General features: G+C 48.3%; 1 protein-coding gene and 1 long non-coding RNA gene across 3 annotated transcripts; one reads left to right on the forward strand and one right to left on the reverse strand.

Moving 5' to 3' along the window:
- Nucleotides 1–737: 737 nt before the first annotated feature.
- Nucleotides 738–5,197, reverse strand: LOC136521111 (uncharacterized). 2 transcript variants are annotated; one of them, XR_010775495.1, is made up of 5 exons: nt 4,821–5,197; nt 4,527–4,709; nt 2,519–3,105; nt 1,645–1,778; nt 738–1,568 (listed from the first exon to the last, which is right to left on the reverse strand). It is a non-coding gene; the product is annotated as an uncharacterized lncRNA (long non-coding RNA). The 2 variants fall into 2 exon arrangements; XR_010775494.1 differs by lacking the exon at nt 2,519–3,105 and having other exon boundaries at nt 746–1,568; nt 4,821–5,185.
- A 1,042-nt stretch (nt 5,198–6,239) lies between these two features.
- LOC136519964 (transmembrane 9 superfamily member 7-like) lies at nt 6,240–10,239 on the forward strand. Its single transcript, XM_066513364.1, has 7 exons — nt 6,240–6,462; nt 7,694–7,858; nt 7,987–8,096; nt 8,377–8,470; nt 8,558–8,670; nt 8,821–8,968; nt 9,049–10,239. The coding sequence occupies exons 1-7, from the start codon at nt 6,331–6,333 to the stop codon at nt 10,204–10,206; spliced, it is 1,920 nt and encodes a 639-aa protein (XP_066369461.1). The 5' UTR covers nt 6,240–6,330; the 3' UTR covers nt 10,207–10,239.
- Nucleotides 10,240–24,013: the final 13,774 nt, after the last annotated feature.

Below are 24,013 nucleotides of genomic sequence, written 5' to 3' on the forward strand. Positions count from 1 at the left end.
AAAGTTACAAAAAAAAATTTGTACTAAAACATACTGTATTATATATTCATTGTGTAGATCTACTCATGTGGAGTCCAATAAAATTAGATTTTTTATTTTATGATTTTTCTATGATTTACTATGATTTTTCAAAAATTCACCGAAAATAAAAAAAGGAAATTCAAAACTGTCGACACTGTAGCAAACACATCGTCACTGTAGCAACCCGCTGTTACTGTAGTAAAACCGCCGCTGAAAAACCGTCTAGGGTTAAAATAGACGATTTTGGAAAGTTCAGGGGGTAAAACAGACAGTTTCATAGTTGGAGGATGAAGTAGACCAAGTATGAAAGGTGGGGGGTGAAGTAGACTTTTTCCAATATATAATAATTACTACATGACGCATGCAAAGAAGTAGCTAAATGCTGGTGCCAGCGTTGGAAGCCAGTCCGGAGTACATCGAGTATTCATACAGTGAAGCAGATTTTACTACAACTGCCAGCCTCGTTGCACGGAGTAGCAACTTGCAATTCGCCCCAGGTGGCAGCCCTCGGCAAGTGCTCTCAAATTTTCATTATTGCAGAGTATAGAGCAGTAACAAATAGAATCCTTACATTGTCAGGCCTTGTTTAGATTGCAAGAGTTAGAAAATTTTGGTACTATAGTACTTTCGTTTGTATTTGACAATTATTGTCCAATCAAGGACTAACTAGGTTCAAAAGATTCGTTTCGTAATTTATGATCAAACTGTGTAATTAATTATTTTTTTTATCTACATTTACTGCTGCATGCATGTGTCCCTAGATTCAATGTGATGAAGAGAGAGTGAAAAAACTTGAAACTTTGAAGCAATCTAAACAAGACCTCAATGCTATAACGCAGCTAGTAGTTTTGTATAGCCTCCTCCATGCTAAGCAATTAATCTCTCTGCAATGCACAGATGTAAAGGCCTTTTTTTTTTGGATTATTTCCAATTCTCACTACTTGGTGACAAATCAGCAGTGTAGGGTATCGGGTGCCTACAATGGAGGATCTCTTATGAAATGTTTGGTCATCAATACGATGCCATGAGATGCCCTTTTTTCAACAAAATGAGTTCTGCTTGTTTGTGTTCTCCCAAGCGGACGAATTCCACAGGGCTTGTTCAACAGCACACCCAATTTGAGTGAAATATGTCTTGGCTCGAATAGATTGACAGAAGCAATTCCTGATAGTGGCAGCTCATTACTAAAGCTGCAGGTGCTTGTCCTGGAAAAAAAAAACTCAGAGCTCCATGCCACCTTCTTTGTCTAATATTTCTCAGCTTCAAGCACTATCTGTCGGACGGAACAATCTCTCATGTCCCATTCCTGGAAATGAGAACTTTCACCCCCTGTTCTGCAAGTGCTGATCCAAAAACCATTTCAACAGGTCCATCCCTTTAGGACTTTCTGCATGTTAGAAATTTGACACACTCTAAGTTGACCTGACTGGAATGATCCTAGTTGACTGAGCAACCACACCCTGCTTTTGTTCAACCTCAATGAGAACAATCTACAAGGGGAGATTCCACCAGAATTGGGACAGTTGAGAAACCTCCAGTTTCTAGGCCTTGCAAATAACCAAATAACTGGTGTCATTCAAGAATCCATAGGTAGTCTATCAAACCTTGCCCAAATAAACTTACTTGGAAACAGATTGACAAGATCAGTGCCGATGTCATTTAGCAACTTGTTGAATCTTCGTTGCATCTTTGTTGATGGGAACCATCTCTTTGGGAATCTAGATTTCCTATCTGCTTCATTGTCCAAATCCAGAAGCCTAACAACCATTGGCATATCAAACAATGCGTTCCCAGGGAGCCAAAGATGCAAAATTAAGAAAAAATGCATAGAAAACACAGATTGAGTAATATCAATAAGGCATGGCATTTTAGAGTGTAGTAATTCTAATCCCATAGTTTCAAGGCAAAATATTAGCTCAAAAACTCTCAACAGGTCTCCCTTCTGAAGGCTAATTTTTTTTAAAAGACTAATTTATTGCTAAAGTTCAAGTTATATTTCTGAGACATTCAGTTGGTACATTCACATTTTGATACAACATTCTATGCTTACATTGAAGGGCGGGCCTGGTGCAAGCGGTAGAGTCTTACCGCCTGTGACCGGAAGGTCCCGGGTTCGAGTCGCGGTCTCCTCGCATTGCACAGGCGAGGGTAAGGCTTGCCACTGACACCCTTCCCCAGACCCCGCACAGAGCGGGAGCTCTCTGCACTGGGTACGCCCTTTATTCTATGCTTACATTGTGGGGCTATAAGGGGCAGTCACATGCTACTCAAATATTCCCAGCGCCGAGCGTTGCTACAGGCATAAAAATATTCCCAGTTTGTGAAGTACTTATCTATCATGCACTTATTTTGACATTGTTACTAAATTTGACGCTTATTTATTTGAATGTGGTTCGAAACAGTATGTTGCTAAGCCAAGTAAAAATTTATTTGTCTTGATTTCGACCAACTATTTTTTTATACTCTTAGAGCATCTCCAAGAGAAGGCTAATAATACCCCTAAAACTGATATTTGCATGGTTATCATTAAAATCCCGGTCCAACTGTTCCCCAAGCATTCCCCCAAAATTTGCTCGCTCTGAAAACATGAGGCAGCGCCCCGCATATCTGCAAAAGCACAGCACGCCCCCAAATCTTTGTCCCACGCTCGTCTTCCCTTTGCTCGCGCCATGTTTGGCGCGCTTTTAGCTCCACCCGCCAACGAAGTGGCCTCCCATCTTCTTCCATCCAGGTGCCAAAGGGATGAAGATGGGGCCAGCCAAGGCTGCCGGTTCCCTCCAGGGACGTGTGGGGCATGGCAGCACCCAGATGCGGCAGCCCTTGCCCAGCAGCGTCGAGATGCGGCCATCCCTGTCCGTCGAAGCGCAGCTGCGGCAACCTACGGCCGTCGGCGCGCTCATGCGGCCACCCCTTGCCGGCGACGCGCTGATGTGGCCACCCCTTGCCAGCGACGCGCTGATGCGGCCACCTCGACCCGTTGCCACTTTCATGCGGCCGCCGTCCACCGCCACGCAGATGCGGCTAGCACAGTCCACTGGTGGCCATATTCTCCAGGCAAGCAGATGCGGCCACCCCTAAGAATCCCTGCACGTCATTGATGGTCCTCCTCAATCAGTGAGTTCTGTTGGCGACGTGCTGGATTCCCAGCAGATGGTGGACTACGAGGACTCATGTGACAATGTCTCTGCATCCTTTGAAGATATGCCCAACAACGACATGTTTTTTAATGGTATGATGGAAACCACTTTGCATTGCTACAAATGGCTCACTATACTTCCAGTTCATGGTTGCAGTAAATTAGATTCACACATGTATGTCTTGATGTGATTAGTATAGAGTAGACGATGCTCAGATGTGTATTTTATTGTGGATTTCAGGAACGTGTGTGCTACTGAAGATCCTGTCTTATCTGTAGAACATGTGTTTTAGGAAATTTATCTTTCTAACGGGTGATATTCGGATAAGTCTAATGTCTTCTCTGCAAGTGTTTCTGTAGAAAACCCTGAATTTTTCAGTAACTGAATGTGTGTTTGGGTTTCTGTCATATCAGTGGCACTATAATTTGCATAGTTTCTGATACTACATTTCAGTTACTATGCAAATTGTCCCTGTAGTACGATTGCATCTTGTGCAAATTGTCCCTGTAGTACAATTGCCTTTTGTGCTAAAGGAAGATTATAATCTGCAAGTGGTCTGTCATATACCCAATATTACGGAAGATCTTTGTGGTGTCGTAACTATTCGACAAGAGGAGGTGCGCTAGCAGAGAACAGGCAAGGCCACATACGATGGCGATGAGCACAAGGCTGATGGCGGCGCTGACGAGCACAAGGTTGATGGCGGCGCTAGCATTCTGGAGACCAGCCTGCCCACGTACGTGTGTTGCTTGGAGACATGGAGTCACCGTATATACCAACAGAAAGGAACGAGCGGACGGAAAAGGTCAAGATCCAACTAATCCGATCTCTAATCCAACTAACTAATGACGTGTCACTATTGGGGGCGGAAATATTAGGGAGCTGCTATGGATGAAACTGATTTTGGGGTACAATTGGTTTAAGAGGGCCTCCAATAATAAGTTTTGAGGGTTAACTTTTAAGGGACCTCTTGGAGATGTTCTTACTGCATTGAAAATTTGAGGCTCCTAACCTACTATTTTTTCCTTACTTTTATTGTGTTGAATTGCATTGAAAATTTAAGGTTCCGTAGCCACACATGGGCATTTGCTAGTTATTGAAATGTGGAGAACCGAACACAACAATGAGGCAATGTCACATTGACAGGTTCACAGCACTGCCTTCTATTCAGCAATTGCAAACAGGGTCTGGAGTAAGTACCCTGCGGGAAATTCTAAAAGTACCACTAATTATTGAATTACAAGGTTCTAACTGAACTCAGCTTGAGGAAGAAACTAATGTGCATATTTTTCTACACCACACCAAACAGCTGGCATGATCTCATAGAGTCAGCTAAATCGCAGGGCAGAAGGCAGCCAGGCACCTCACCTTAGTACCGAAGGGGCCGACGGGAGGATCCATGTCGAACCGCATCTTCCCCTCAAGAAAACGCATCAAAACCCACGGCAAATGCCACCGGAATCACGTGGAGATTCCGAAACCCAAAGTGACCCCTCACCTGGCTCCGCCTCGGCATGACATCCTCGACCTTGGTGGGCGCCGGCTTGTCGCCTGCGCGGCCAGACCACCGATGCGTCAGAACAAGCCGATCAGCTCAGAGGAGCAAGGAAGTAACTGTTGTGCTGCTGGAGATCTGAGAGCCGGGACAGGACGGGGGCTTACCGGGAGAGGAGAGGAGAGGCGACGTGCGCCGGAACGCGGCCGCCGGCGATGTGGAGAGGGGCGCGGCGCGGGCGGATGTGGGGGACGACGATGCGGCGGCGCGGCAGCGCGAGGGTGCTAGGGTTTGGAGGCGGTGCGTGGTGGTGGTGGTGGTGGTGTTCTTGGGTCGTGCCCCTCGCGGAGGTAGGGGCCGGTGGAGTGGAGTGGGGCAGTGGAGTTGCAGCAGGCCAGCAGCCAAGGAGGCGGCGAGGCGGCAGAGCGGAGCGCCGGCTTCGGCAGTGCGCTTGGGAGGACGGAGGGCGTGTGATTGGGGCGGGGTGCTGACTGCTGAGTGGGGGTGTAGCCGCGGGGTCGAGGCCCACATGTCGGCGCAATGGAGTTACGAAGGTGCGCCTGGCGTAGCGGCTTCACCACGGGGAGTGAACGGGTCCTGTTTCATCTTTTTAGGAGTACAGAAAAGGGCAAAGCCACGTAAACGTGGCTCCTGCGACTTCTCTATCTTCTTTTGTGAAATTGACTAAGGTCTACTAAATAGGGCCTCAATGTTAACTAATTGTATGAACTTTTATATATTTTAAGCACAACATATTTATAAACACAATTTCAAGATGATGTCATGATGGACATATACTTAAATGAAAACCAAAAAGATTTAGTCATCAACAACGAACTATTAGCTTGAACTTATCAGTCATGATACAATATTTTTCTATAATAACAAAACAGCATCAGCCGCAGAGCCGAACAACTTTAAGTTCGATAGTTCATATTCATGTGCCGATTAGGAATCTTATATATTTTTTAAACAGACACTTAATTTTCATCGGTCGTTTAATAGCGCTTCTCTTTTCAAAACGGTTTTGATTTCTTGGGTTTTTTTTAGAGATCTTATATATTATAATGTAGCAAGAAGTTATTTCTCTCTCTCTCTTTTTAATGAGTGAAGGCAGATGAAGATAAAAACTAGCTTTGGCTCTTTTCTGAGTAGCTGCGATGAGTGGAAACCTAATAACAGGTTGTTTTTATCATTCTTTTTAGCTCTTGTGCTTTGCGTAGAAGAAGCTGGCCGTGCAACTGTCCAATAAAAACTGGTAGCTTCAAGCTAGAGCTCCCGAAGCCCCCTTTGAAATTTACAGCGTTATTCAATTCTTTTACCAGGAATTGGAATAATCACAGCCCCCTCGGTCCGGTCTTCGTTTTAAGGCTATCTTCAACAACAACATATAAAATATAAGACCCGGTGTGTTATTCAATTCTTTTATTAGAATGGAATAATCACAGCCCCCTCTGCCCGTCGCCGTCTTAACGTTATCTCCGACAACAACCTTCAAAATATAAGATTTATTCATTTTTTTCTAGGCAGCGCTACATGTAAAAAAAAAAGTTATTTTGGGTCTCTTGGTTCTGGAGACAGTCTAACTGCTCGCACTTCCTCACCGGCCACCACCTCCCTCGCCCATCCCACATTCCCACTCCTTTCTCCGCCCGCACGCCTCCGGGACCCCCAGCCATGGCGACCCACGGCGGCGGCCCGCGCCCCTGCCACCTCCTCATCCTCCTCGCCGCCGCCGTGCTCTATTCCGCGTCCTCCCCCGCCGGCGCCTTCTACCTCCCCGGCGTAGCCCCCCGCGACTTTCAGAAGGTGATCAATCGACTTCATTCCCCGGCTTCTCGCCGGCATATTTCTCCGCTTCCACTCCCCGTCGGATCCAGCGCTAGGTGCTCCCTCGCGGCTGTCGGTGCCCGCGGATCTGGCAGTGCTTGGAGGAGCTGCCTCAGATCTGGCTTCCGGGACGCGCGGGGGAGCAGCGGGTAGGCGCGTGGTTTAGGGTTTAGGGATACGAAGTATCTGGATGGATGGACGACAGCATTGCTGCGTCTGCCTGTTTTTGGCGTGGGAACAAGTGATGCGGCGCGCCTTGCCCCCATTCTATCTTTTGATCTCCCGCCTTTTCGTTTGGAAGTACGGGTAACATGTGTTTTTCGTCATGCAGTGAGGACACTAGTGTAGGTTTCGCATTTTAGATACCTCGCTGTAGGTCACAACGTAGCCAGTGCAGAAAGCTCCTGCTCTGTGTGGAGACTGGGGAAGGGTGTCTGTGGCAAGCCGTACCCTCGCCTGTGCGATGCGAGGAGACCGCGACTCGAACCCGGGACCTTCCGGTCACAGGCGGTAAGACTACCGCTTGCACCAGGCCCGCCCTTCCTCGCTGTAGGTCACAGCAATTACACATATGTTTTTATGGTATAAATATGGAGTTTCTGGTATTTTCTTGATATAACTTGCAAGTATTTAGCTCAATCTCTATGATTATTATAGTTAACTAGCAAAGGGAGTTCATCTCTAGCAAACAAGTAGATGTGTTGCTAGGGTTGCTAGCTAAGATACAAAGGATTGGGATATACAAATCCTATAGAATTATGATACACATTGGCCATCATCACAACTAGATGTGTTGTGTCTGTTTGTTAATCACGTGTGTATCTCTTGGTTCAATACCTAAAAGCTATTCATTTGAGTTTCAAATGCATATCCCATCATGGCAACAGTTATATGCTGAAAATGCTGCATTTTTGTTGTTGGTTGTTGATGCCTCAAGTAGTCAAGTGTAATAACTATGATATGAGGCAACGGGAACAACTAATACACTGTTGTATAGCTCAATCAACACATGTTATTGTCCTGTATGTTTTTAAATTAGGTATTTGTTTGATTCATTACATGCTGGTTGATTCCTGATATTCATCGATTATTCTACCGTGATGTTTGTCATTTCATTATAGAAGTGGAGACCCCATGTTGGCTAGATTATAAACAGAATATTAGATATTAGTATTCTAGCATTAATTTTGTATGGCCTTTCACTGTGCAGGATGATGAACTTCAAGTGAAAGTCAACAAATTGTCATCTATAAAAACACAGCTTCCATATGACTACTATTTCCTAGATTACTGCAAACCTGATGCGATTAAGAACAGTGCTGAGAACTTAGGTGAAGTCCTTCGTGGGGACCGCATCGAAAATTCTGTCTACAATGTAAGGACATGAAACCCTTTGATTTATACTAGTCCAAGCAAAAACAAGTGGGATTACTTGAAAAGAAAAAAAAAAGCACTATGGGAAGCTGTCTGATTAACTGTCATTTTGTTTTTCGATTCATGCAGTTCAAGATGAGGAGGGACGAGAGTTGCAAGGTTGTTTGCCGAAGGCATCTTTCTCAAGAAGCTGCGAAGAATTTCAAAGAAAAGATCGATGATGAATACCGAGTAAACATGTATGGTTTTAGTTTGCAGCTCATACCTTATTTCTTTTCTATGTCAGTATTAGAATGTGATCATCAAATCAGCGGAAGATTGAGGATTTGCTCCTCCAATTATGTACACATGATATCTATTGGTCCATTGTCACTTTCATTTACTTGTTCGACTGCCATGCCCATGAGACATTGAATTTAAATTTCAAAAGTGTCCCTGAGTTATGTCGCTATGTGTTTGTTATGTTCAGTGCTGTGCCTAACTAAATTTATTTTGTTTCAAATTTTTTTGGGCATGTAGGATCCTAGATAATCTCCCAGTTGTGGTACCTAGGCAGACACGGGAAGGAAGCCAAACACCAAGCTTTGAGCATGGTTACCGAGTTGGTTACAAGGTGAGCATAACAAATTCCTATCTCATAAATTAAACATGAATTGGTTAATACTGGTTACCTTATTTGATTTGAATGAAATATTGCCAGCTCAAAGATGACAAGTATTATATCAACAATCACTTGAGTTTTAAAGTGTTATACCATGAAGACCAAACTTCTCCTGATGCTCGCATTGTTGGCTTCCATGTGATTCCTAGCAGGTATGCCATATTTCATGATCTACAACTTCTCTTTTCATCTGTTTCCAATGTTTTGTTCTCTTACTGCTTACATTTGATTTCCCACTTCCATCGGCATATGAACTATGGAGTCATCTATATCTGTAACTCCTTTCTGCTGATTTGTTACAGCATCAAGCATGAATATGGTGCCTGGGATGACAATAATCCCACAGCACAAACTTGCAATGCTAACATTAAGATTACACCTGGTAGTCACACTCCTCAAGAGGTGGCCCCTGATGCATATGTTGTATTCTCTTATGACGTTACTTTTGAGGTATAATTCATTTCATAAGATTCTCTCACTAAGATTCTTGTTCTCCCAATTTTGATTAATCTTGAATTGACCTATTTCAGTCCAGTGATATCATATGGGCATCTCGATGGGATGTATACCTTCTTTCCAGTGATAGCCAAATACACTGGTTCTCAATTGTTAACTCATTGATGATCGTCCTATTCCTTTCTGGTATGGTGGCCATGATCATGATGAGAACCCTTTACAAGGACATAGCAAACTATAATCAGCTTGACAACCAGGATGAGGCTCAGGAAGAAACTGGATGGAAGTTAGTGCATGGTGATGTATTCTGGCCTCCTGTTCACTCAGGCCTCCTTTGTGTTTATGTTGGCACTGGCGTTCAGTTCTTTGGGATGACACTTGTAACCATGATGTTTGCTCTTCTTGGATTCTTATCGCCTGCAAACCGTGGTGGACTCATGACTGCTATGGTCCTTTTGTGGGTGTTCATGGGTGTATTGGCAGGATACACCTCATCTCGCCTGTACAAGATGTTCAAAGGCACTGAATGGAAGAAGATCACCCTCAAAACTGCCTTCATGTTTCCTGGTATTATCTTTTCGGTCTTCTTCTTCCTGAATGCGCTGATATGGGGTGAGAAGTCATCTGGTGCAGTTCCTTTTGGAACAATGTTTGCATTGTTCCTCCTCTGGTTTGGCATCTCTGTGCCACTGGTCTTTGTTGGAAGTTTCTTGGGATTCAAGCAGCCAGCCATTGAGGACCCAGTGAAGACAAACAAGATTCCCAGGCAAATTCCTGAGCAAGCATGGTACCTGCAGCCAGCTTTTGCAATATTAGCTGGTGGCATATTGCCATTTGGGGCTGTCTTTATTGAGCTCTTCTTCATCCTGACATCTATCTGGCTGAACCAGTTCTACTACATCTTTGGCTTCCTCTTCATAGTCTTTGTCATCCTCATTGTGACATGTGCTGAGATCACAATTGTGCTATGCTACTTCCAGCTGTGCCGTGAGGATTACCAGTGGTGGTGGAGGGCATACCTGACTGCAGGCTCGTCAGCACTCTATTTGTTTGCTTATGCTATCTTCTACTTCTTCAATAAGTTGGAGATCACAAAGCTTGTCTCAGGCATCCTGTACTTTGGTTACATGCTGATCATCTCTTATGCCTTCTTTGTGCTGACTGGTACCATTGGCTTCTATGCCTGCTTCTGGTTCGTGAGGAAGATATATGCTTCTGTGAAGATCGATTGATTAAACAAACACTGTCCAGAGAAACTTATTTTCTGCTCATAGAGTACCTCCTGCCAAGGTTTTGCTGCAATGTCGTGCATGATGCTGCTTGATTGATATATAAAGGAAACTAGGATTCAGGATGGAATTCCATGGTTTTGGTAGGAATGTGTAGCCTGTTAGGAGCAAGAACTGCTGGAAGTTGAAGTGAGATCTTGATACGCGATGTTGTAGTGCACCATGGATTTTGTACGCCTAAAGATATTTCGTGCTGCATTGTAATATGCCTTGATTTACCCTGCTTCTTCCACATTATGCCCTGTGTGCTTGATGTTCTTCGGTTTTCAATTTAACAACAGGTGGCAATGCTTTCTCATTGTCATGTCTGGGTTTGATATGATGTTATTAGAATGTTTGATGTTTTGGTTATGCCACCATGGGAAACCAATGGTGGTTTTTGGTCGTTGCCTGTAATGTGGGAAGCATATTCATGTAGCCTTGTTTGATTGGCGGTGTCACCATACCACCTTCCGATCATGTACAACATTATCGGAGTTATGGTCATATAATGAATCATACCGCTTCTCTCTGAGAAGCTGCACGCCTGCACAAACTTAAGAAAAGCACGATCAAAGTTGGTTTGATCTAGGTTCTACGTTTTAGTATTAAAGGAGCTGTGGGAAGAAATGTGGCAAAAAAAAGCTGCAAAAAGAAAAACTTACCTCACCTTATTTTCACTATAAGCAACTTATAAACTGCATCAAACAAGTTATGTCAGATAATATACAACCTTAATCCAAATACAATTCTAGATTTAGAATAGATTCAGCCAATCTAACTTAAGTTTTAGAAAATATGATTAACATTTATGATTCTAAATAGGTATTTTATAAAAATATATTTCATGACTACTCTAGTCATAGTTATTTGGTATTATTATTGTCGGGTTCATAAACCCGGGGTCCCTCGGGGACCGGCTTCCACGTCAAGGCTCGGCCCAGAAGGACGGCCTTTTCTTCTTCTGGATCGGCCCAAGAGTCTAAACTCAATAGACCGGAGCACTCGCTTCAGGCCCTGGCCGCCTTCGGCCCATCTTTCCGACCGGAGCACCTCAGGCTCATGCCAACTCTGAATGACCTCTCCAATCAGAGCGGTAGCGTCAGGCCCCGGCCGCCTTCACACGGCCTCCACTCGGAAAGCCTGACCAGAGGACCGCCTTCGACTTCGACCCCGTGTCTCCGACCGGGGTTCATAGAAAACCCTGCTCATCGCTATTCTCCGACTGGCGCGCCAGAACCGACTGGGGACCATCCGACCGGGGACGCCCGCTCGGAAAGAACCAGAAGGCGTACGAAGGAAGACAAGACGGGGCTCGCAAGTCAAACCATGGCACCAGGAACCATACCCTGCGAAACAGTGCTCTGCAGCCACAAAGTATTGTAGGGGCTGCTAGAAACTCCCATATGGTAAGCCCCCCGCGTGTCTCTAGACATCGATCGCAGTATGGGCTCCAGGATTTGCCATACCGAGTGAACATAGCGCGGCTCCTCACATGCCACTAGGCATCAAGAAGTATTTTGCAGGTACCGGCATCATCCTTCCTGAAGAAGATATCTCGACCTCCCGTGCACATTTGACATCCTACAGCGACATCAACAGTATTGGGGGCGTCAACCATTATCCAGTTTCCATCACCGTAGGCAGCAAGGCTTAGAAACATCCATACTCTCTCCCTCTCACTAAGAAAGGGGATGCGCTTCCTCCAACGAGAGGAGGTCGACTTCTTCAAGCTCAGACTCACTAGATCGATAGCTTACAACCCCTCAAGCACACGCTTGGGCTTCTAGCTCATAGTGGAGTTCCGGTCGCCCTCGGCCCTTCCGGTCGGACCCGACCGGACCTCTTGAACACCCCTCCTTTATCCTTCTCGTTTGTAACCCCACTACAGACTTCGAGCACCTAGGCTCGGGAATAAAGTCACCGATCGACCCACACTGGACGTAGGGCACATTGCCTGAACCAGTATAAATCTCGTGTCAATGAGTGCTAGGCCACCTCCGATCATAACGTACAACAAAACTACAAATATTTACTAGTTGGTCACTTTCTGCACCGACAATTGGCGCCGTCCGTGGAGAAGACACTGTACGTTCAACACTTTTTTGGTAATCGGATGGCCCATTTCTCCGCCACCCCCGCCGTGGCGGGCTCGGGCGATACGATTCGCTTCGGCTCGATGGAATTTCCCGCACTCTCGCCCGCCGAGATGCGGGTTCCACCCGTGTTCGAGCCTTCCCAGGCCTTGTGCTTTGGAAGCCTGGACTTCGTCGCTGACCGACTCGGCATACTCCACCTCCGCAAGGAGGCGCACGTTCTAGCACCCGTCGAAGGGGCGCCCTCCATCGACTCCGGGACGCGCGACATCGATGGCGCGGCATCTGCGCTTCATTCCGAGCAAACTCTCTGCTCAAACCCCGCTGTAAGTAATACCCGTACTGTTACTTACTCTTCATTCACTATCCCCAATCGAGCACCCAGAGAGACTGTGTCGTCCACGCCGCAAACACCGCACGATCGGTTCCCCTACGGCCTCGCGTCCTCTGCGGACACGTACGCCTGGGGACTCCGAAGGGTGCTGGCACCTTTCCCCCTCACATTCGAATTCGTGGGAATGGCAGGCTGCGCTCCTATCGCTTCCCACGAACCTTGGCTGGTGAGGGCGTGAGCGACGATTCCAGCGTCGGCGACGTGGCACCACGCCACCGTCCGTCCCAGGAGTGCGCCATGGTAGACGCTCCGGGACAGCCGCCGGTGGTTGTGGAATCCGCACAGACTCACACCCCTCCGGACCCATGTGCGGAGGCCCTCGCGTCTGCGCAAGCGCACGCCGAGGAATTGCGACAACAGCGGCAGAACCAGCCACCGCCTGCGCCGGCTCGGTCAGCCCAGCACGTCACGCCCCACGCACACGGCCTGGCGGGTGGCGCCCAGGGTCACGCCCGTCAGGTCCAACGCGACATCGTGAACGAGGGAAACGATGTCCCATAATTCGCCCGGGCCGGCCAGAATATCGCTGCTGCAGCAATGCTTCTACGCGGTGTTCCCGAGCCCGTCGACCCTCAGAAGCGGGCAGTCCACCGGAACCTCCGGGTTTTAGTAGAAGTCGCCGCCGTCCAACAGGCAGAAAGCTCCGCGTCACGACTCCGACGCGTGCCCTCTCTCCCCACCAAGGGAACGGGGACGCGTCAGACGGATCGCTCCATTCACTCACCGCTACAGCCGCCAGGACCGGCTCAGAGTGCGGTAGTCGCGCCACGGTCCGACCGGGCGCCTGCTCCGCACCTACCATCGGTACACGAGCGGCTCGATCCGCACCAGGACGCCCGTAGCACCATTGGTGACCGGCATCGGTCCCAACGTAATAACGCTATCAACAATACGGCGGCCGGTGCCACGAATCCCGGCCAAACCATTGAGGGAACCGGCGAAACATGCCCCAGGCGCAGTCGCTGGTCGGATGACCAGAGCCCCAGCCCCAAGGGCCCAGGGCCTCGGGCCTTCAGCCGGCGCATCCGAAAGGCACCGTTCTCGTAGCGTTTCTGGCCACCCACCAACATCACCAAATACACTGGGGAGACAAACCCAGGCATTTGGCTCGAAGACTTCCGGCTCGCCTATTGGGCCAGAGGAGTGGATGATGACTTCTTCATTATTCAATATCTTCCCATTTGCATGGGGGAACATGTTCGGGCGTGGCTCGAGTTCCTTCCACACGACAGCATCCGCGACTGGGCGGACCTCAAGAGGGTCTTCGTCGGGAATTTCTAGGGGATGTACGTCCGACCGGGGAACTCCTAGGACCTCAAGAGCTATCAGTAAGAGCCCAGCGAGTCCCTACGGGATTACATCCGTAGGTTCTCCCAACGATGCAACTCCCTCCCTAACGTCATCGACGCAGACATCATCAGCGCGTTCCTCTCTGGGATGAACTACGAGTCCCTTATCCACAAGCTTGGCTGCTTGAAACCCCGTACCACCCGTGACCTGCTTGACGTAGCCACCAACCATGCCTCCGGTGAGGAGGCGGTCGGAGCGGTCTTAAGCGGAGGCCAGGACAAGGTCAGAGCCAAACGCACGGATCCAGACGAGGGCTCCTCCACGTAGAGGGGCAAGAAAAATAAAAAGGATTGACGTCGGTCGGACAGCGCCCCGCTGGTCACTGCGACCGATCGCACGGTCAAGCAGCCCCATCAGGGACTACCTGACCACTTCAACAAACTCATGGACAGTCCATGCCCCAACCACACCTACCCTGTTAAACACCTCTACAAGGAGTGTGAGCTCCTCAAACATTTCCTTCGACAGGTCGGCGGGCCAAAGGAGGGAGACGGCAAAGAGGCAGCACCCAAGAAGGGAGGTACGGTAGGCAAAGACGCGGACGACTTCCCCAACGCTAACGAATGTATCATGATCTTTGGCGGATCCGACGTCGTCTGGACCAAGCGACAGCATAAGGTTCGCTATCGAGAGGCATGCACCGCCGAGTCGGCCATCCCCTCCTTCCTCAGCTTGTCGGAGTCTCCGATCACCTACGATCAGAGGGACCATCCCTCCCATGTCGCAAGACCAGGACGCTATCCGCTCGTCGTCGACCCCATCGTCCGTAAGAAGTGGCTTACGAGGGTGCTGATGGACGGCGACAGCGGCCTCAACATCCTGTACATCGACACCCTCGATGCCATGCGCATCCCCCAATCAGAACTCTGCTCGGCGGGCTCCCCCTTCCATGGGCTAATCCCGGGAGCGCAGGCATACCCGCTCGGGCAGATCGATCTGCCCATCACGTTCGGCAGTCGAGCCAACTTCTGCTCGGAGGTTCTCACCTTCGAGGTGGTGGACTTTCTAGGGTCCTACCACGCCATCTTGGGGTGGCCATGCTACGCGAGATTCATGGCAATCCCCAACTACACCTACCTCAAACTAAAGATGCCGGGACCAAACGGCGTCATCACTGTGAGCAGCGCGTTCTCGCACGCCTTCACGTGCGACCGCGAACACTATGAGCTTGCCACTGCGGTCGTCAACTCGTCCGAACTCCCATGGCTCGGGGAGTCATCGGTCCCGACAGCCCCGGACTGTAACCAACCAACTTCCTCGTCGGCCTTCCGCCTGCTCGAAGAAACCAAGGTGGTGGAAATCGATCCCACCAACCCAACCAAGACAGTTCAGATCGGGACCCAGCTTCCGGCCAAATAGGAAAGCGAGCTCGTTGACTTCCTATGCGACAATCATGATGTCTTCGCATGGCAGCCGTCTGACATGCTGGGGATACCCCGGGAGGACGCCGAGCACGCACTACGCCTTACCCCAGGCTCTAAACCCGCCAAACAATGCCTGCGTCGCTTCGACGATGAAAGGCGTAGGGCCATAGGCGAGGAAATCGCCAAACTCCTGGCAGCCAGGTTCATCAGGGAGGTCTTCCATTCCGACTGGCTTACCAATCCTGTCCTGGTCAGAACAAAGACCGAGAAATGGAGAATGTGCGTCGATTATACTGGACTTAACAAAGCGTGCCCGAAGGATCATTTCCCATTACCACGCATAGACCAGATAATTGACTCCACCTCGAGTTGCGAGATCCTCTCCTTTCTGGATGCCTACTCAGGCTATCACCAGATCATGATGAAAGAGTCCAATCAGCTCATAACCTCATTCATCACCCTATATGGTTCGTACTGCTACATGGCCATGCCTTTCGGCCTGAAGAACGCTGGCGCCACCTACCAAAGGTGCATGCAGTAATGCTTCGCCGACCAAATCGACCCGCTCGACCAGCTCGATCAGGCCGAGCGGCCAAAACCAACGATCGTCGTCTATGTTGATGACATAGTGGTCAAAACGGCTCAAGCTTGCGACTTGATCGCAAACTTGGATGCGACGTTCGCAAACCTACGAAGGTTCAACATCAAGCTGAATCCCGAAAAGTGTGTTTTCGGGGTTCCAAAGGGGAAACTGCTTGGATACATCGTATCCGAGCGCGCCATCGAAGCCAACCCTAAAAAGATCACGGCCATCTCCAACATGGGCCCCATACGTAGCATCAAGGGCGTGCAGAGACTCATCGGCTGCCTGGCTGCCTTAAGCCGCTTCATTTCCCGGCTCGGTGAATGGGGGATGCCGCTCTACAAGCTCCTCAAAAGGACAAACGCCTTCGTCTGGATTGAGGAAGCCCAGTAGGCTCTAGAAAGCCTCAAAACATCCCTAACGTCGGCCCCAATCCTTGTCGCTCTCAAGCGGGGAGAACCCCTCCTCCTCTACGTCACGGCAAGTAACCATGTGGTGAGCGCTGCCCTGGTCGTAGAGAGGGAGGAACTGGGACACCAGCTCAAAGTGCAGCGACCCATATACTTCGTCGGAGAAGTGCTTACCGACCCCAAGGTTTGGTACCCCCAGGTGCAGAAACTCCTATATGCCATACTAATGGTGACCAGGAAGCTCCTACACTACTTCACCGACCATGAAGTCACGATCGTCACTTCATACCCACTCGGAGACATCATCCGCAACCGCGATGCCGTGGGACGAATCTCTAAGTGGGCTCTTGAACTCATGGGCCACGACATCAGATATACCCCCCGCACCGCTATTAAGTCTCAGGCTCTCGTGGATTTTATCACCGAATGGACGGAGGTCCAGCTACCAATCCTGGACGTCACCCATGAATACTGGACAACGTACTTCGATGGGTCCGTAATGGCGCCCGGCTCGGGAGCTGGAGTGGTTCTGATCTCCCCGGATGGGAGTAGGCTCCATTATGCCATTCGCCTCCACTTCTCAGCTTCAAACAACGCCACAGAATACGAGGCCCTTATCAACGGAGTCTGCATCGCCATCGAGCTCGGCGCTACGCGACTCTATGTCCGTGGCGACTCGGAACTAGTCATTGATCAGGTCATGAAGGAGTCCTTCTACAAAAGCCCCCTCATGACGGCATACTGCCAAGAGGTGCGCAAGCTCGAGGACAAATTCTAGGGGATCGAACTACATCACGTCCCTCGAAGGGATAACGATGCCGCCGATTTCCTTGCAAAACTGGCCGCCAGGCGGGATCCGTCCCCAAGCGGGGTCTTCATCAACGACATCCACGAGCCTTCCGCTCGCATCTTGGAAGGTTTGACCCGGACGCCCTTCGACGCCCAGCCGATGCTTGGGAGCTCCGACCCCGATGCCCAACCAGCGCCCAGGGTCTCCGATCCTAGTACCTCTACGCCACCCGCGAGCGTCGCTGTATTGACACCCAGGCAAACCAATTGGCGAGTACCGCTACTCGCCTACATCCTCAAAGAGGTTCTCCCGCCTGAAAGGACGGAGGCTCGACGAATCGCTCGATGCGCCAAGACCTTCGTCGCACTTGGTGACGAGCTCTACAAATGGAGCCCATCAGGGGTACTCATGAAGTGTATCCTCACTAGCCAAGGGAGGGATCTCCTCCTCGAGGTTCATGCCAGCATTTGCGGGCATCACGTGGCCCCAAGGTCGCTGGTCGGAAAAGCCTTCCGCCAAGGTTTTTACTGGCCCACCGCACTACGAGATGCAGAGGAAGTCGTTTGCAGGTGTGAGGGATGCCAGTTCTATGCCCGACAAACTCATTTGCCGGCACAAGAGCTCGAAACCATCCCTATCACCTGGCCATTCGCGGTCTGGGGCCTCGACATGGTAGGACCCCTCAAAAAGGCCCCGGGCGGTTTCACTCACCTACTCGTAGCGGTCGACAAATTCACCAAGTGGATAGAGGCCAAACCCATCACCAACATTCGGTCAGAGGAGGCAGTCAAATTCTTCCTTGACATCATCTATCGATTCGACGTTCCCAACTGTATCATCACTGACCACGGGACTAACTTCACCGAAAAAAGTTCCTAAATTTCAGCGACGGATACGGTATCAGGATCGACTGGGCCTCGGTCGGACATCCACGGACTAACGGTCAGGTCGAACGTGCCAATGGCATGGTCCTCCAAGGACTTAAGTCACGCATCTTTGACCGACTCAACAAATACGCCAGGCGATGGGTTGCGGAGGTCCTAGCGATCCTCTGGAGCCTGAGAACGACCCCAAACTGATCTACGGGATTCACACCCTTCTTCCTAGCCTATGAAGTCGAGGCAGTGTTGCCCTCCGACCTCGACCACGACACACCAAGAGTGAAGGCTTTCGATCGTGACCAAGCCACAGAGGCCCAACAAGACGCAGTCGACCTACTCGAAGAGGCCCGTGAAGCAACGGTCATCCGCTCCGCTCGCTACCAATAAACCCTCCGCAGGTACCATGAAAGGAAGATCAGAGGAAGGATTCTCGAAGTCGGTGACCTCGTACTCCAGAGGACCCAATCAATGAAGGAAAAACACAAGCTCTCTCCACCATGGGAAGGACCCTATACGGTAACCGAAGTAGTCCGACCGGGCACCTACCGACTGGAGGACAACAACAACAACCTTCTCAACAACACTTGGAACATTGAACAGCTACGTCGTTTTCCCCTAAATTTGGTCTAAACCACTTTTTAGTTAGAACATGCTCTCATAAGAGCACCCCTGCCCGAAACACTTTTAGCTCGGGTCGCTCGGGGGCTCCATAAGGGTACAATATTAAAATATTACCTCTCTTTTTACTATCGCACGATAAAGCAACTGTGTCCCCAAACAGAAACACATTCCATTTCCTGTGTTTACCTTATGTAACTCTGTTCTTACTCCCAACCAAATGCACCCTACCTTTTCCTATGGTTACGAACAAGTTGAGCCTCGTGGGCCACGCCCTGGGCTCATAAGGTCGCAGCCTATGGAACAAACGGGCAGGTACGAGAAAGAAAGGATAAAAAACAAAAATTATGCTAAGATAAACACAGGGAACGAGTATCGTGGTTCTGTCACAAGGATAGCACTGATGTGTTCATTAATACAAAACTGTTCACACGAGGGCTAACCCACGATTGACAAGCGTAGGTACTGGTCGGACATTTTCGACTGAATCTCTTCGAACCCCGTCACTCCAGTCGTGCAGACACCACCACTCGAAATCTCCGCCAAGAGACCAACCGGCCCCCTGAGTCGATCAAATCACTCAGTATCCACACCTAAGATATAGGTAGGAAGCGAAGGGGCACCCCACGCGGGCCACACCGACTCCATCTCGAATGACGAGCATGGGTCCCGGTTGGACATTTCTGACTGAAGCTCCCCGAACCCCGTCTCTCAGGTCATCAAGGTGCGCATGTGTTCATTAATACAAAACTATTCACACGAGGGCTAACCCACGATTGACAAGCGCAGGTACCGATTGGATGTTTCTAACTTGAGCTCTTCGAACCCCGTCACTCCAGTCGTCAAGGTAAAACACTACCAAAGCCCCTCTATTTCAATTTAAAACATTCATACATCCATACGCGCATTTTATACCATACGCCTGAACCCCCCGGATGGTTAGGGCATGAACCGCCCGGGGGCTCAAGAACTAAGCATCGCACATGCAGCGAAATGCATCAGAACGCTCTGTGTTGCGCCACGAAGCGGTGGATTGCCTCATTCGATATGAACGACCAAACAGAGCCAGGGGAGAAAACCATAGATGAGCACCGTGCGGCCATCGCCCGGTCTGACAAACCGGGTCATCTCAACCTTCTCATTCGATCCTGAACCTCTCGCCAAGCCCACAGAATCTCTATCGAGGAGAGGCCGTTAGGCCACCCGGGTAGGTCTATGGAACGACCTAGGCATCTGCCGGGCTGCAGGTAAAGGAGTAGTGGAATGCCACAAGAGGGCTATGCCGACCCCATCATGAACGATGGACCCGGATTCCACTCGATCACACCCGTTAGCGAGCTCACTGAGCTAGTCTTTGAGCCCGAGCGATCGGGACAGGCGACGAAACTCAGCCCTCTGGTTGTGAGGAACCGGATGAGGTAGCGCAAAACAACTCACATCGGCCCCCACGAAGGTCCGACAAGGCTCGGGGGCTTAAATGCCATGGGACCACGACTCCGAACTCACGTCGACGAGATAGGCGACATCCAGCTACGGCTCTTGGGACCACGACTCCGAACTCGCATCGACGGGATAGGCGACATCCGGCTACGGCTCTTGGGACCGCGACTCCGAACTCGCATAACGGCTTCACTAACTAAAACTAACTCTCTTAGTCCACGGCGAGCACCGACGCCTAGGACTACTCGCGACTCCACCTTACCCGATCCCACGGCGCGCACCGACGCCAAAGATCGAACTCTGTTGCATCCAAAACTAAGCTATTTCCGTTCATGGCGCGCACCGACGCCAGGGCTTGTTTCAAAACTAAAAACTTCCTCGCCCGATCCCCGGTGCGCACCGACGCCGGGATCAATAAGTTCTGTCTCAATCCAATCCCCGCGCTTAAAAAACACCTCGGTTAAACAAAATTCCATCCCAAACTAAAAACACGCATACACGCCTGCTGAGAAAACACCCCCAGCCAGTTCGGCTCGAACCGTCTGGGGCTCGAGGGCTACACCCGCGGGTGCGCTTGCGCGCATCCGCCGGCAAGACAAAAATCCCCCAGACGATTCTGTCCGAATCGCCCGGGGGTTCGGGGGCTCCTGTCGGGTTCATAAACCCGAGATCCCTCGGGGACTGGCTTCCACGCCAAGGCTCGGCCCAGAAGGATGGACTTTTCTTCTTCTGGACTGGCCCAAGAGTCTGAACTCAACAGATCGGAGCACTCGCTTCAGGCCCTGGCCGCCTTCGGCCCATCTTTCCGACCGGAGCACCTCAGTCTCATGCCAACTCCGAATGGCCTCTCCAATTGGAGCGGTAGCATCAGGCCCCAGCTGCCTTCACACGGCCTCTACTCGGAAAGCCTGACCAGAGGACCGCCTCCGACTTCAACCCTGTGTCTCTGACCAGGGTTCATAGAAAACCCTGTTCATCGCTATTCTCCGACTGGCGCGCCAGAACCGACTGGGGACCATCCGACTGGGGACGCCCGCTCGGAAAGAACCAGAAGGCGTACGAAGGAAGGCAAGACGGGGCTCGCAAGTCAAACCATGGCACCAGGGACCATACCCTGTGAAACAGTGCTCTGCGGCCACAAAGTATTGTAGGGGCCGCTAGAAACTCCCATATGGTAAGCCCCCCGCGTGTCTTTGGACATCGATCGCAGTATGGGCTCCAGGATTTGCCATACCGGGTGAACATAGCGCGGCTCCTCACATGCCACTAGGCATCAAGAAGTATTTTGCAGGTATCGGCATCATCCTTCCTGAAGAAGATATCTCGACCTCCCGTGCACATCTGACATCCTACAGCGACATCAACAGTAATGGGGGCGTCAACCATTATCCAGTTTCCATCACCGTAGGCAGCAAGGCTTAGAAACATCCGTACTCTCTCCCTCTCATATGTAAAGCCATCCCCTTCATCTATAAAAGGGGATGCGCTCCCTCTAACGAGAGGAGGTCGACTTTTTTAAGCTCAGACTCACTAGATCGATAGCTCACAACCCCTCAAGCACACGCTTAGGCTTCTAGCTCATAGTGGAGTTCCGGTCGTCCTCGGCCCTTCCGGTCGGACCCGATCGGGCCTCTTGAACACCCCTCCTTTCTCCTTCTTGTTTGTAACCCCACTACAGACTTCGAGCACTTGGTCTCGGGAATAAAGTCACCGACCAACCCACACTGGACGTAGGGCACGTTGCCTAAACCAGTATAAATCCTGTGTCATTGAGTGCTAGGCCACCTCCGATCACAACGTACAGCAAAACTACAAATATTTACTAGTTGATCACTTTCTGCACCGATATTAATACTAGTATTCTTTATAGATTTTGTCTAATTTGAAACTGTGTGATTATTCAAAAAATGATATTTGTATAATCTACAATATGCTATCTGCTACCTACTATCTACTAGATATAAGATCTCCACTGCGATTTTGTATATGTTTCTAATATGTATACTAAATGGATGTATCTGAATTCGTTTTTCATTGTTTTTCTCTATACAATTCCAGATCTGTATTCGACAATATCCGACAGTATCCGTATAAAAAAACCCAAGGTATCATGAACCTATTTAAAAGTTCTCTCCACAATGGGTGACCAATTATTTAATTTTATTATTACTAATGATTCATTGAAATCATTTAATAGTATATCACTATATCTAAATAACTTTTAGTATTAATTTAAAATTATTAATGGTAAATAAATATTAAACTAATTTTAGCATTTTTCTAATATAGTTTAAACCTAATATGTTTGTTGTCGTAAATTATTTCAATACTTTAGTTTATGTATTTATTGGTGTAAATTATTTTATACATTTTATAATTTCATGAAAAATATTTATATTGATATAATATTGATTGATTAATTGATATATTTAACTATTAAATATTTATTGATAACTACATTGTTTATGAGCTATCATTATCTATGTTATATACACAACTACTTGTGTAATAAATTTTGTATTTTCAAAAATATTGATAAAGAAAATTGGTTATTTGTTTTCTACCACTTTTATTTGAATTTCTTCACTTGACTTATTATTTTATTAAATATTATCCATTATAATTTAGCTTATTTCGATATTGAAGATTATTAGAAGTGCGCTTTTATTTAGTTCAGTTTGGTTAACGATGAACTTAGTAGAAAAAAATTATTCATGTATGTTGAATTTAACAATATACACTTTGAGTTGAATTGAGTAAATATCTGAATCCAAGACATCCGTTTTGTATTCGTATTTAAAAATGTCCATATCAGTTTTTGTATTTGAATTCAAATGTGATAAAAGGTGATATCCGGATTGCATCCCTACGAGGCAGCCTGGATGCTGCACATTCTGAGAAGCTCGAGGATGAACAGAGCTTGCGCATCTGACGAACATGTTCCTACAGGGAGAGCAAGGCCACGTCCTAATACTCACGTCAGTCGGCGCCGCCCTGACATGGCTGGCCTTCTTGATTATTTTCCAGCGTTTAAAACAATGGGGGTTGAAGGATTTTGATTTGAAAACAACGAAGGGCTTTCATGGAATAGTACCACCAAGTTGAAACAAACCAATGCAAACAAGCAAAGCACACATCACATGTATTTATGTTTGTTTCGGTTTGTAAACTATTTTTAAAACTTGTGTGGATCCTATTCGTTGAAAACAAAATCCTAACTAGTGTCAAGTTTAATTTATTTGTTGTAAACTAGAAGAAAAGTTGGCTCTGTGAGAGTACTAGGAAACTGAGTTACATCGTCTACCATGTGTAGAGCTGCATACGAACAGTAAGGCAGAGGTGCCGTGTATGGTCAGATGACGTGGAGGATCCGCAGTCCGCACATAAACTGCACTGGCGGTTTGGATCTGCTATATGCACATAGATAATTACGACAATTTACTATGGGACACTCGTTTTGTCACGGTATGAGACATGACATACTCGTTCAACTCGAAATTACAGGCCTTGTAATTTTATTTAATTAGGACAAACCTTTGACCACGGATTATAGACTTATAGTCTACTATATAATTTCTGCAACACAAAAGTTGTTGTCATTTATATATGTATTTTTTTAATAGCAGTACAAATGCAGACGCTTACCGAGCATCTCCAAGAGTATCCTATTTTGTCTTCCAAAAAACATATTATTTTTCAACTCCTAAAAAGGTATTAAGAGGAATAAATAAGATCATCTCTAGGTGCAAAAAAAAAAAGATCATCTCCAACCGTTTATAATAATCCGCTCATAAAATAAGAATACAATTTTGCATTATGAATCTTATTCTATTTCTAAATTATCC

This window comes from Miscanthus floridulus, chromosome 18, assembly GCF_019320115.1.
Source record: "Miscanthus floridulus cultivar M001 chromosome 18, ASM1932011v1, whole genome shotgun sequence".
Lineage (NCBI taxonomy): Eukaryota > Viridiplantae > Streptophyta > Magnoliopsida > Poales > Poaceae > Miscanthus > Miscanthus floridulus.